Genomic DNA, 12,202 nt, shown 5'->3' on the forward strand with positions numbered 1-12,202 from the left:
TATTGGGGCATTCACAACTTCTGGAGGCAACTTCTGTTCCACTGATTAATTGTTCTGACTGTCAGGAAATTTCCCTTAGTTCTAGGTAGCTTCTCTCCTTGATGAGTTTCCACCCATCGCTTCTTGTCCTGCCCTCAGTTGCTTTGTAGAATATCTTGATTCCCACTTCTTTGTGGCAGATGTTGGAACATTGCTATCTATCATCTTTATGAGCCATGATGGCACAGTGGTTAGAATGCAGTACTGCAGGCGACTTCTGCTGACTGCCAGCTGACTGCAATTTGGGTAGTTCAAATCTCACCAGGTTCAAGGTCGACTCAGCCTCCATCCTTCCTAGGTGGCTAAAATGAGGACCCAGATTGTTGGGGGCTAGTGCCTGACTCCGTAAACCGCTTAGAGGGGAGCTGTGAAGCACTGTGAAGTGGTATATAAGTCTAAGTGCTATTGCTATTGCTAACTCTGCCCACTGCCAGGAGTTTGATCCTGACCGGAGTCAGCCTTCCATCCTTCGTCTATAGAAAGGTAGATATTAAGAGTGCTTAAGGGGTGGAATTGGTGTCACAAAAAGTTAGGTTATGCCATCATCAGCTATGGAAATTCATAAAATTGAATCATTCCTTTTCTCTCTGAATTTAATCTCCTTCATAAGTTGTGGTTGTTGTTCTAGAGAAAAATACCCTGTTTCCCCTAAAATAAGACCTCCCCAGATAATAAGCAGATAATGGGGTTTTTGAGCACATGCACTAAAATAACCCCTCCCCTGAAAATAAGCCCTCCCCAAAAATATTGCAACACAGCAGCAGCCATGAGGTGACCACACTCACCACCTCCCGCACCTCAAAAATAATAAGACCTCCCCAAAAATAAGGCCAAGTGCTTATTTCGGGGGTCAAAAGAAAATAAGACCCTATCTTATTTTTGGGAAAACACGGTAGATGGGGAAAGACTCTCTACTTGCCCTGAAGCAGGATATAAATTAAATAAATAAAATTGCCTCTTCTGGGTGCCAAACTTCTGAGGTTCAAGATCTTTCCCCAAATATGGTGATATTATTATACTCAAGAGCACCCATTTAATAATGCCCATCATCATACCCATTTCCCCGCTTCAAATTATTCTGGTTAGCCTCTCAACCTCTCTCCCCCTCTACCCCATGAACTGGTCCAAGAATAAAGTGGATTCCATCAATATCTTATTCTGCTCCCTTTTAATTATTCCAAATGTTACCAGACTCTGCCACCGCCTTCTGGCTGAGTTCTGGATTAGTTAAATTAATGAGCCAGGAGAGAGAGGGAGGGAGAGAGAGAGGGAGGGAGGGAGAGGGAGGAGATGCATTCTTGATTGAGTAGTGCTGGCTCAGGAAATTTTTAAAAAAGGACAGGTAAGGGAAAACTCAACAGTCAGGTGTATTATTTCAACAGCCCACCCCGGTCTCTCCCCACCACCACCAGCCCAGTAAATTGTCCTGCTCTTCAGACAGAAAAACCTCTTGGGCCAGTTCTGCTTGGCAGACCTTTGGCCAACTTAAGGACAGTTCCCCGCCAGGCTCTTTGTCAACTGGGCTTAATTAATCCTCCCGTATTCTCTCCCCCCCCCCCCCCCGTTCTTCCATTGGCCATCTTTTCTTGTCGAGAAGGCTTGTTTAGTATGTTAAATGAATAAAAATGGGCATGGAATGAAGAAATAAAATCCTCCGGGCCTTTTTTTTTTAATCATTTCCTTTTCTTAGATCTCTTATATTTTTAGCAACACTAAATAGATTCATTAAAGGTTCCCTTTGAAAAGACAGAGCTTTCAGCATAACAGGAGAAGGAAAGAGGGGAGGGGAATGGAGGGGAGGGGGGTAATGATTAAAGGGGAAGGAAGGAAGGGAAGGAGAAAAAGGGAGTGGACAAGGGAAAGGGGAGGAAGGACGAAAAGGAAAGGACGGAAGGAAGGAAGGAAGGAAGGAAGGAGAAGGGGAGAGCGAGAGGGAAGGGAAAGGGAGGGGAAGGAAAGAAGGAAGGAGAAAGAAGAAGGAAAGAAGGAGGGGAAGGAGAAAGCGGATGGGAAATAGAGGGGGAACGGAGGAAGGAAGAAAAATAGAAAGAGAAGGGGAATGAAAGGAAGGGAGGAAGGAGGAAGAAGGAAAGAAAGAAGGAGGGGAAGGAAGGAAGGGAAGGAGAAAGAGGAGAGGTGGAAGGAAGGAAGGAAGGAAGGAAGGAAGGAAAAAAGGGAAGGGAAGGAAGGAAGGAAGGAAGAATAGCACTAATGTTTATTGTCATCCCGATGTAGCCTGCGAATTACATGTTGTTTTTGTAACCGAATCTTGAAGGCCTCTTGGCCTTTGCCAAGAGTGTAACCTATCACGCTGATAACAATCAGAAGTCAATCTGTGATCTGTTGCCATGAACCTCACAGGCCACCGATCCCCCTGAAGCAAAACAGAGATGGCAAGATATAACGAGAGTTTCGAGCACCTGGTTTTCCAGGCCCAGCATCCGAGAAGGGTGAACCATTATATATTTCCTCACGGTTTCCTCATTTGAAAGGAGGGAAATGGGAGATTTCCGATCTAAGCGTCTGTTGACAAGCTTATATTTGACTGAAGCATCTCATTGATTAGGAGGTTAATGCTCAGTTGGTTCAGGTCTGTCTCAGTTCTGGAGCAGCTGAGCCTCCACACCACAGAGGTGACCAAAGAAGGAATGACTTATGGCCTGGGTTAATGGTCCGTCTTGCGCATTTCACAAGTAAGCGGAGAGGTTGAACACTGAGGAACTGGAGCGCTCTTGATGTGACCCAAGTGGATGCCAACATCTAATTGATTGGGTGTTGACTTCGGTGATCCAGGTGCCCAGCCAAAGTTCTTGTTATCTGTTTGTTCGTTCATTCAGTCATTCATTTATTAGAATTTGTCAAACAAAAATCGAGAACAAGAACAAGAGAATAAAAAAAAACAATGATAGGGATGGTAGGCCCGTTAATGCGCTTATGCACGTCCCCTCTACAGACCATTTAAGTATGAAGTGAGGTCCACAGAAGTCCATTTGTGGCTGAAACTGTGAAGATTTGTAGCTGAGACAACTGGATCGGGGAGGGCGTTCCAGACTTCGACAACTCTTATTACAGAAATCCTATTTTTTACAGTCAGGTTTAGAACGGTTCACATGGAGTTTAAAGCGGTTGTTCGCATGCGAATTGTTGCAATTAAACACATCATTTATGGGTAAAACATTACTACATATATTTTTATATGCAAACTTAAGTCTGACCACAAGCAATGCAGTTCTAAGTTATCCAAACTGAGAATTCGAGCCTAGCAGTATAGGGGGTAGCTTCAAAAAATAGATAGACTGATACAAAGGTAAGGTAAAGTTAAAGGTTCCCCTTGCACATATATGCTAAACGACATATATGTCGTTCCTGACTCTAGGAGGCGGTGCTCATCTCTGTTTCAAAGCCAAAGAGCCAGCGCTGTCCAAAGATGTCCCCATGGTCATGTGGCCGGCATGATTCAATGCCGAAGGCGCACGGAACGCTGTTCCCTTCCCACCAAGTTGGTCCCTATTTTTCTACTTGCATTTTTTAACGTGCTTTCAAACTGCTAGGTTGGCAGAAGCTGGGACAAGTCACGGGAGCTCACTCCGTTACGCGGCCCTAGGGATTCGAACGGCCGCACTGCCGACCTTTCTGATTGATAAGCTCGGCGTCTTAGCTACTGATCCACCACATCCCTACTGGTACAAAGATGGCGTCTTTAGCAAATTTAGGCCGTGTTGCATCTAGTAAGTTTACATATTTCTAAATAGCTGATGAAGATTTGAACCCACTCCAATTACAACAGGGTTGGTTTTCCTCCCTAATTCAAAATCCTTGATATTCATATCTTTTCTTCAGTTTGGTTGAGGACAATGGGGTGTCTGTTCCAGTTGTTGCCACATCATGGTAACCCTCCTTTTTTTATAATAGTAATGAGGGGTGTAGCTTGTTCTACTTTGCATAACTTGCAACCTGTTTCTTTTTCTCTCTCTCCACAAAGAATGCTTGAAGATGACTTGAAGCTCAAGCAGTGATGAAGACATAAGATCAGGTAAGCTTTAGAAGAAATCCAAAATGTAGCATCCCTACATCCGCAACTCTTCCACAATTATCCCTTATTAAGACTGTCATTTCTGCCAAAAGAGATACATTTAATTTTGCATTTTCTTTCATTGTGGGCCTTCTGGATCTTCTGTTATCCAAGAGTCCCTTGGTTCTCCTTGCCTTCTAAGTGACGTACTTCTCCCACTGGTTAATGTTGTTTTCCTCTTACAACACATCAAAGGGACCCTTGTTGTTGTTGTTAGTTGCTAAGTCTGTCCGACCCATCATGACCCCATGGACAAACGTTCCTCCAGGCCTTCCTGTCCTCTCCCATCCCCTGGATCCATTGACTGCTTCAGTGACTCCAGACAGCCACCTCCTTCTCTGCCGTCCCCTTCTTCTTCTTTTGCCCTCCATCCTTCCCAGCATGAGGCTCTTCTCCAGGGAGTCCTTCTTCCTTCTCATTAGGTGCCAAAGTACTTGAGTTTCCTCTTCAGGATCTGGCCTTCTAAAGAGCAGTCAGGGTTGATGTCCTCTAGGACTGATGGACGGGTGGATGGCCTTGCAGTCCAAGGGACTCAATGCAGGAGTCTTCTCCAGCACCAGAGCTCAAGGCCTCCATTCTTGGCGCTCAGCCTTTCTTATGGTCCAACCTTCACAGCCATACAAAAGGTATCATACCGGAGCTATTATGAGATCATGGTTGGGATTTCCGATGGCACTTATGGGCAGATGTGGTCTCAGAGCTAGAGATAGCCACCAGATTACTTGTGGTGGCTCCAGGAAACTCCTTGCAACGTAACTCAAAAATCAATGGTACCTTCTTTAGAAAACCCAGGGTATTATCGTAAATAGAGGCCATAGGCAGAAACATTCACATCCCCCCCTGCAAATCCAAGAAAAGTTTTTTAAAAAGGAGAAAATCCCCTGTATCCTTTGCCGTTTATAAACCTCGCTCACCTTCTCCCATTTCCAGTGTGTGTTCTCCCATGCTGTGAAAAAAATCTTTTGACACTTCGGGAGTTGTCAAAATAGACAAGTCAAATAGCAAGTCAAGGGAGCTTGTAAGGTGAGCGTCTCCACTCAATGTCAATCTTGCCTCCATGGCTACTACCATCCCCCTTCTATAGGTTTGCAAAGCTGATTTATGGGAAATCACGTTAACTTTGAAACCGAAGAAGACTTCAACAGCAATCTGAGGGATAGTTTCACGTGTGTTAAGTTCATGGTTGTCCCGTCTAGTCAGCTTAGAGATCCTTAGCAGCTCTTGTGGACGCTGTGTTCATGTTGTAGATGTAGCAATCAGTAAGCTTCTTAGACTACCATCAGAGGTGGGATTCCGTAGGTTCTGACAGTTCTGGAGAACCGGTAGCAGAAATTTTGAGTAGTTCGGATAACCAGTACATACCACCTCTGGCTGGCCACGCCCCTGTCTATTCTCTGCCTCCTGAGTCCTAGCTGGTTGGGAGGAAATGGGGATTTTGCAGTATCCTTCCCCTGCAATGCCCACCAAGCCACGCCCACAGAACCGGTAGTAACAAAATGTGAATGCCACCACTGCCTACCATCCATGGGGGGAAAGCAATGCCTTCAACGTTCTTTGCAGGAATAACTCAACCCTTTTCTTGCTGGATTAAGAAGTTTTATTTTGTTCGTCCAGTTCAGTGCAGCAGATTCTGGTGTTTTAAGCAATAAAGGCTTTCCATTCCCCCCTCCCTCTTTCTCCCTCCTTCTTTGTTCTGCTTTCTGCTTAAGAAACAGCCCTCTTCACCTTTGAAATGCCTGCCCTTAATTTAAAGCACATTGCTGGCTTTTGGACCACAGGAACTTTGATACCCCTCAGTGGTTCGCTTCATTGTTTTCTGCATTTTTGGCAGAGTGGAGGGTAGGAGGGCATTTCCTTTTTAAAAAAAACTCTGCCCTCTTCCTCTCCCTCCGCTGTGCTTGTCTTTTACACATGGGCCATCAGATCATATTTCCTTAAACCTCCCGCAGGTTAGCGATCTCTCGGAATATTTATTTATCGTCGCTCTGTTTGTGTTGGATAATTGCAAACAAACAAACAACAACAACAAAAGAATTATTTAAATGCCGGGAGGCTTTGAAAATGGGAGGTTAAGTGCTGCTTCTCTTTAAATTCTTAGAGGAGGGAATCTCTGCAGCAGGGGTGGGTTCCTGCCAGTTCTAAGCTCTTCTATAGAAGAGGTTCCACAAATCTACTGTGCCGTTTAGAACTGGTTCCAGCTCCCTCCCCCCCCGTCCGCACCATGCTTGCCCCGCCCACCACTCACTGATTGGCTGGCTCACCAATCACCCCCCGCCCACCTTAAGAGTCCTATCTAAACCTTAAAGTCTTAAAGCTGTCAAGTTTGAACACCCTGGGGTTTTTTTTCCTAAAGGGTTAGGTGCAAGGGTCTTGTAACCTGACAGCTTTAAGACTTGCACACTTCAATGCCAGAGTTCCTGAGCCAACATGACTGGAGGAGGAATTCTGGGAGTTGAAGTCCACAAGTCTTAAAGCTGTCAAATTTGACACCCCTGGGGGTTGTTTTTTAAAGGGCTAGGGGTGCAAGGGTCTTGTAACTTGGCAGCTTTAAGACTTGCATGCTTCAATGCCAGAGTTTCTGTGCCAACATTTTGGTTGCTAAGCAAGAGCATTGTTAAGTGAGTTTCACCACATTTTACAAGTTGGCCATGCCCACCCAGTCACATGGCTGGCAAGCTACTCCCACCCAGTTACATCGCTGGTAAGCCACTCCCACAAAGCAGGCCACACCTGCAGAAGAGGTTCTAAAATTTTTTGAAACCCCCCACTACTCTGAAGCCAACAGTTTTGAGTGTGTGTGTGTGTGTGTGTGTGTGTGTGTGTTTAATTCTGCTTAAAAGTTAGCTTCTTGGCAATTAAGACCATCTTTTTTTGAAAAGAAAACCATCTTAAATTTCTCCTTTCAATAACAAATCCTCCTTTCTGTTTCATTACCTCATTCACTCCCTTTTAAGTTTCTCTCCTCTCTCTTTTTTCTCCACTTTTCCCTCTCTCCTCTCTTTCTCTTTTCTCTCTCTCTCTCACTCCCTCTCTCTTTCTCTCTTCGCTCTTTCTCCTCTCTTTTCTGTCTCCATTCTCTCTTTCTCCTCTCTCTTTTGCTCCCCCCTCTCTCCTCTCTCTTTTCTCTCTCCATCTCTCTCTCTCTCTCTCTCTCTTGCTCTCCTCTCTCTTTCTCTCTCTCTCTCTCCTCCTCTTTTCTCTCTCCACTCTCCCTTTCTCCTCTATCCCTCTCTCCTCTCTTAAAAAATGCTGTTTACCTTCCAGACAAGAGAAACACACAGCCTATTTATTGTGTTATCGGTAGAAGCGCTGAGAAGCCATTTCTCAGTCGTGACATCAATAGTGAACACACAAGGAGAACAAGGTCAGCTCCTCAAGGCGATGTGGGGGGGGAGAGATAGGGGACAAATCAGATTGATGAGAGTGAAACCAACTATCAATAACTTTGATAGACTATTTGAATGCAGAGCTGTTTACTTGCAGCGGAGCTTCATTGGAGGCTGAGGGATAATGATGTCACTATAAATAGAATAAATTCCTTTTTAAAAGGGGAGGACATCTTTTCCTTCTGTAATAAGGCTTTGGTAGCAAGGGGCTTGCTGGAGAAGACTCCTGCATTGAGTCCCTTGGACTGCAAAGTGATCCAACCGGTCAGTCCTAGAGGAGATCGACTCTGATACTCTTTAGATCCTGAAGAGGAAACTCAAGTACTTTGGCCACCTAAGGAGAAGGAGAAGGACTCCCTGGAGAAGAGCCTCATGCTGGGAAAGATGGAGGGCAAAAGAAGAAGAAGGGAACGGCAGAGAAGGAGGTGGCTGGATGGAGTCACCGAAGCAGTCGGTGTGAGCTTAAATGGACTCCAGATGGTAGAGGACAGGAAGGCCTGGAGGAACATTGTCCGTGGGGTCACGATGGGTCGGACATGACTTTGGAACTAAAAACAACAACAAGCAAGAGGCTGAATCATCTAAATAAATGTTGGTTAGGTCCCAGAATTATTATTTTTTTTGAGCATGTCAAAGTTCAGCCTGGAAATCTTGGGGAAAGGCAAAAAGTTCACAAACCTGGAAACTAAAATTAGCTTAATTTAAGACCCTGAAGTTTAGATCCCATGTAGACAACAGCTATAGATGTTCGACACCATCAAGAAAAGACAGTTAATTGAAAAGGCCATTTTAAAAAAATTATTTCATCTTCCATTTTGGGAGGAAGAAGATGTCTTAAAGAAAACATCCTAAATCAGCCATGGAGATCTTCACAATTAAAACTCTTTAAATAAATTATTTGATCCAGTGGTGGGATTCAGAAAGTTTTACTACTGGTTCTGTGGGCGTGGCTTGGTGGGCATGGCAGGGGAAGGATACTGCAAAATCTCCATTCTCTCCCGGGCATCTGGGACTCGGGAGGCAGAGAATAGATGGGGCAGGGCCAGCCAGAGGTGTTATTTGCTGGTTCTCCCAACTACTCAAAATTTCTACTACCAGTTTTCCAGAATTGGTCAGAACCTGCTGAATACCTCCTCTGGTTTGATCTGATTGAAACTGGAACCTAGCAGCAAAGCTCATCAAGATGGATTCTTTCATTACATTATATCACAAAAGGGTTTATTCAGTTTTACCTTGAGAAGTTGTGTGAATTTTTAACTTGCCGGTGTATAAGCCATGGTTTTGAATGTAGGGCATGTGAATGCAATCCGTTAAGCAAATCATGGATTGCCATGAAAGAACATGGAATAATAGAGTTAGAAGGGACCTTGGAGGTCTCCTAGTCCAACCCTCTGCTCGAGCAGGAGACCCTACACCATTTCAGACAAATGGTTGTCCAGTCTCTTTTTGAGAGCTTCTGTGATGGAGAACTCACAACTTCCCTACCCCTTCGTAGGAATGGTGTAACCAAAGCTTTTTGTGGTGATAACAGCTCTCTCCCCTCTTCATCTCTCATGCAACAATGTCATTTTTCCCCTCCCCTTTTCTCACTGGAGAATTCTCCATTGATTGAGAGAAGGAAAGAGAAGCAGGACCACTCTGAATTCCCCGGAGCAGTTCAAGAAAGTAGACCTTGATCATAAAGGAGAATCTAAGGGCATCTAGTGCGAATCAGCTCAGAGCACCAGCGCCTGCTGATAACGGAAGATGGTTTTTAACTCCTGGTTCTCTTTTCTCAGTTGACAGTAACAAACACACAAAGCATGGCTGTCAAATGCCAATTGGGGGTCTTCAGAAATACAAGCCCCTTGGCTTGTTCCCTTGTCCTCTTGAGATGAACTTATCTGCTCCGTCTCATGAAAAGGTTTCACACATGGAACCGGTTCCGGATGTGGTATCCAGCAGGTTCTGACCAGTTCTGGAGAACCAGTAGCAGAAATTTTGAGTAGTTGGCTCAAATAGCTGGCTGGCCCCGCCCCCATCTATTCTCTGCCTCCCGAGCCCCAGCTGATTGGGAGGGAATGGGGATTTCGCAGTATCCTTCCCCTGCCACGCCCACCAAGCCACGCCCACCAAGCCACACCATGCCCACCAAGCTACGCCCACAGAACCAGTAGTAAAAAAAATTGAATCTCGCCAACGGAGCCAGTAGTCGGGATGGGCCATGTTTCATCTTGAGAAGCCAGCAGAAATGGCACAAAATATCAGCCAGCCTGCAGAGGAAGCTGAAAGTGGAGACCCAGAAGAAGACCTGGGATGGGTGAAGAAGTTAATCATCTTTCAGGCTTCGGGTGGTTTGATGGGAAAAGGGTCAACCAGGATTGGAGCCAAGATATCTTAATTAATCAAAGCAATATTGCCTCCATATCGGAACACTAGTGACACCGACTTCTCAAAGATGTATGATTTGCGGGGGTTCAGGGGGACCATAAATAAGCAGATACTTCAGCTACCCTGAAACCAGAAGAGTAGCTAATGGTTATAAATATCTCCAACCCGAAAATTCTTGAAAACATTGTAAAAACCAGTAGAGCATCATCATCTTCTTCTTTTAATGACCCCATAATCCCTTGTGGGGTGGAATCCCAGCAAGCGAATGGAGATAGCACAGTGTTTGAATGGCCGGGTGCCCTTCCTGTCACCAGAGCGGAGTTTTGTTCAGCAGGTACATTCTTTGTGCCCAGAGAGAGAATACCTGCCTCTAGCTAGGATCGAACTCACAGCCTCCTGATTGTGAGGGGAGAGCTCACAATGATCTTAGTGATCTTCCAATGATTACTTCTTGTATTTAGATCAGATTTAATTTGTTTTATTTATTTCACTTTATTTAAGGCAGGCCCCATCATTGTTGGATTTCTTTAGATTTTATTCTTATTTTTGTGCCGCTTCCCTATCGAGCTACCTAGCTAGCTATTATCTATCTGTCATCTATCATCTATTGTCCTCTATCAACATCTATCATCTAGCTAACTAGCTAGCTATCATCTATAATCTGTCATCTATCTATCCATCATCATTATCTATCTGTCTGTCTGTCTGTCGTCTTTCTATCTATCTATCTATCTACCTATCTATCTATCTATCTATCTATCTATCTATCATCTATCTATCATCCATCATCATTATCTGTCTGTCTGTCGTCTATCTATCTATCTATCTATCTATCTATCTATCTATATCTATATCTATATCTATATCTATCTATCTATCTATCTATCTATCTATCTATCTATCTATCTATCTATCTATCTATCTATCTATCTATTATATATATATATATATATATATATATATATATATACTTAAAGTCACTGGCTGGCTGATAAGGAGTCGTTCTCTGTAGCTCAAAAGGTTACTCCCTGCCTGGAGGCAATGGAGCACAGGTTCGATTCCCAAAAAACTTGGGTATGGCTAGCTGATGAGAGCTAAATAGCTTGAAATAGATCTATACTAGTCTCCCTTTATTTATTTATCAGCATAATATAACATATATATATATATATATATATATATATATATATATATATATATATCTATATATATATATATATATATATATATATATATATATATCTATCTATCATCTATCTATCTATCTATCTATCTATCTATCTTATATCATCTATCTATCTATCTATCTATCTATCATCTATCTATCTTTAGGAAAGCTGCTTCAAATGAGATCCTTTGGGGAGGATGCAAGGCCAGGGACCTCCATCTGGTGCACAGTCTTAGCAGTGCTAAGGAGGTCTGCCTCCCCCCCCCCCGCCTGCCCGCCCGCCCGCCGCTCTTCCTGGTTTCTGCAGAGGCAGACACTTGTCTCCCTCTCAGCCCTCCCTGCAATCTTGTGAATGGCCCGTGCTCTCTGTTAACAAAAGCCAGGAGGCGAATAGAAAACACAGCAGAGGCACCTCGCCTAGGTAGATATTTTGGATTCAGAATGTTTTGCAGAAGATGCCATTAAAAAGGGTCTCCCCGCCCTCTCTCTGTGTCTCTCTCTCTTTCTCTCTCTGTATCTATCTCTCTTTCTCTCTCTGTCTCTCTCTGTGTCTCTTCTCTCTCTGTCTCTCTCTCTTTCTATCTATCTTTCTATCTATCTATCTGTCTTATATCTATATCTATATTTATATCTCTAGCTAGCTATCTATGCATGAAAGCATCAACATGGAAATCTCCAGCCACTTAAACAGTTTGATAGAGTCCCTCGCCTTTCCGCCATCCGTGCCCCCACGGTGTTGCTTAGCAACATTTTAATTCCAGAAGAATGGAAGGAGATGAAAGTCCCTGCAGAGAGAAACAGAAATGAGAAGGCCGTGACGGATCATCTGAGTTGCTTCTTCTGATAGACTGTGAAGATCACCAGGTCCTTTCATGAATGATCAATGGACCATACACAGATCAATAGATCCCAGCAATGAGATGGTGGGTGGTGGTGGTGGTGGTGGTGGTGGTGATCATCATCATCATCATCATCATCATCATCATCATACTGGTCTGTGGGCGTGGCTTGTGGGCGTGGCAGGGGAAGGTTACTGCAAAATCTCCATTCCCTCCCGGTCAGCTGGGACTTGGGAGGCAGAGAATAGATGGCTCGGAGCCACTCAAATTTCCCTAACCGGCTCTCCAGAAGCTGCTGAATCCCACCTCTGAATGTACACCTATATAC

General features: G+C 44.2%; 1 protein-coding gene across 1 annotated transcript in view; it reads left to right on the forward strand.

The window, feature by feature from the left end:
* Window positions 1-12,202, forward strand: part of AFF2 (AF4/FMR2 family member 2) — a 190,048-nt gene that overhangs the window by 117,640 nt on the left and 60,206 nt on the right. Inside the window, exon 8 of the mRNA XM_032228561.1 lies at window positions 4,022-4,051. Coding sequence (XP_032084452.1) covers window positions 4,022-4,051 — 30 coding nt within the window. The remainder of the gene's footprint in view (window positions 1-4,021; window positions 4,052-12,202) is intronic.

Source organism: Thamnophis elegans, chromosome 12 (genome assembly GCF_009769535.1).
Source record: "Thamnophis elegans isolate rThaEle1 chromosome 12, rThaEle1.pri, whole genome shotgun sequence".
NCBI lineage: Eukaryota > Metazoa > Chordata > Lepidosauria > Squamata > Colubridae > Thamnophis > Thamnophis elegans.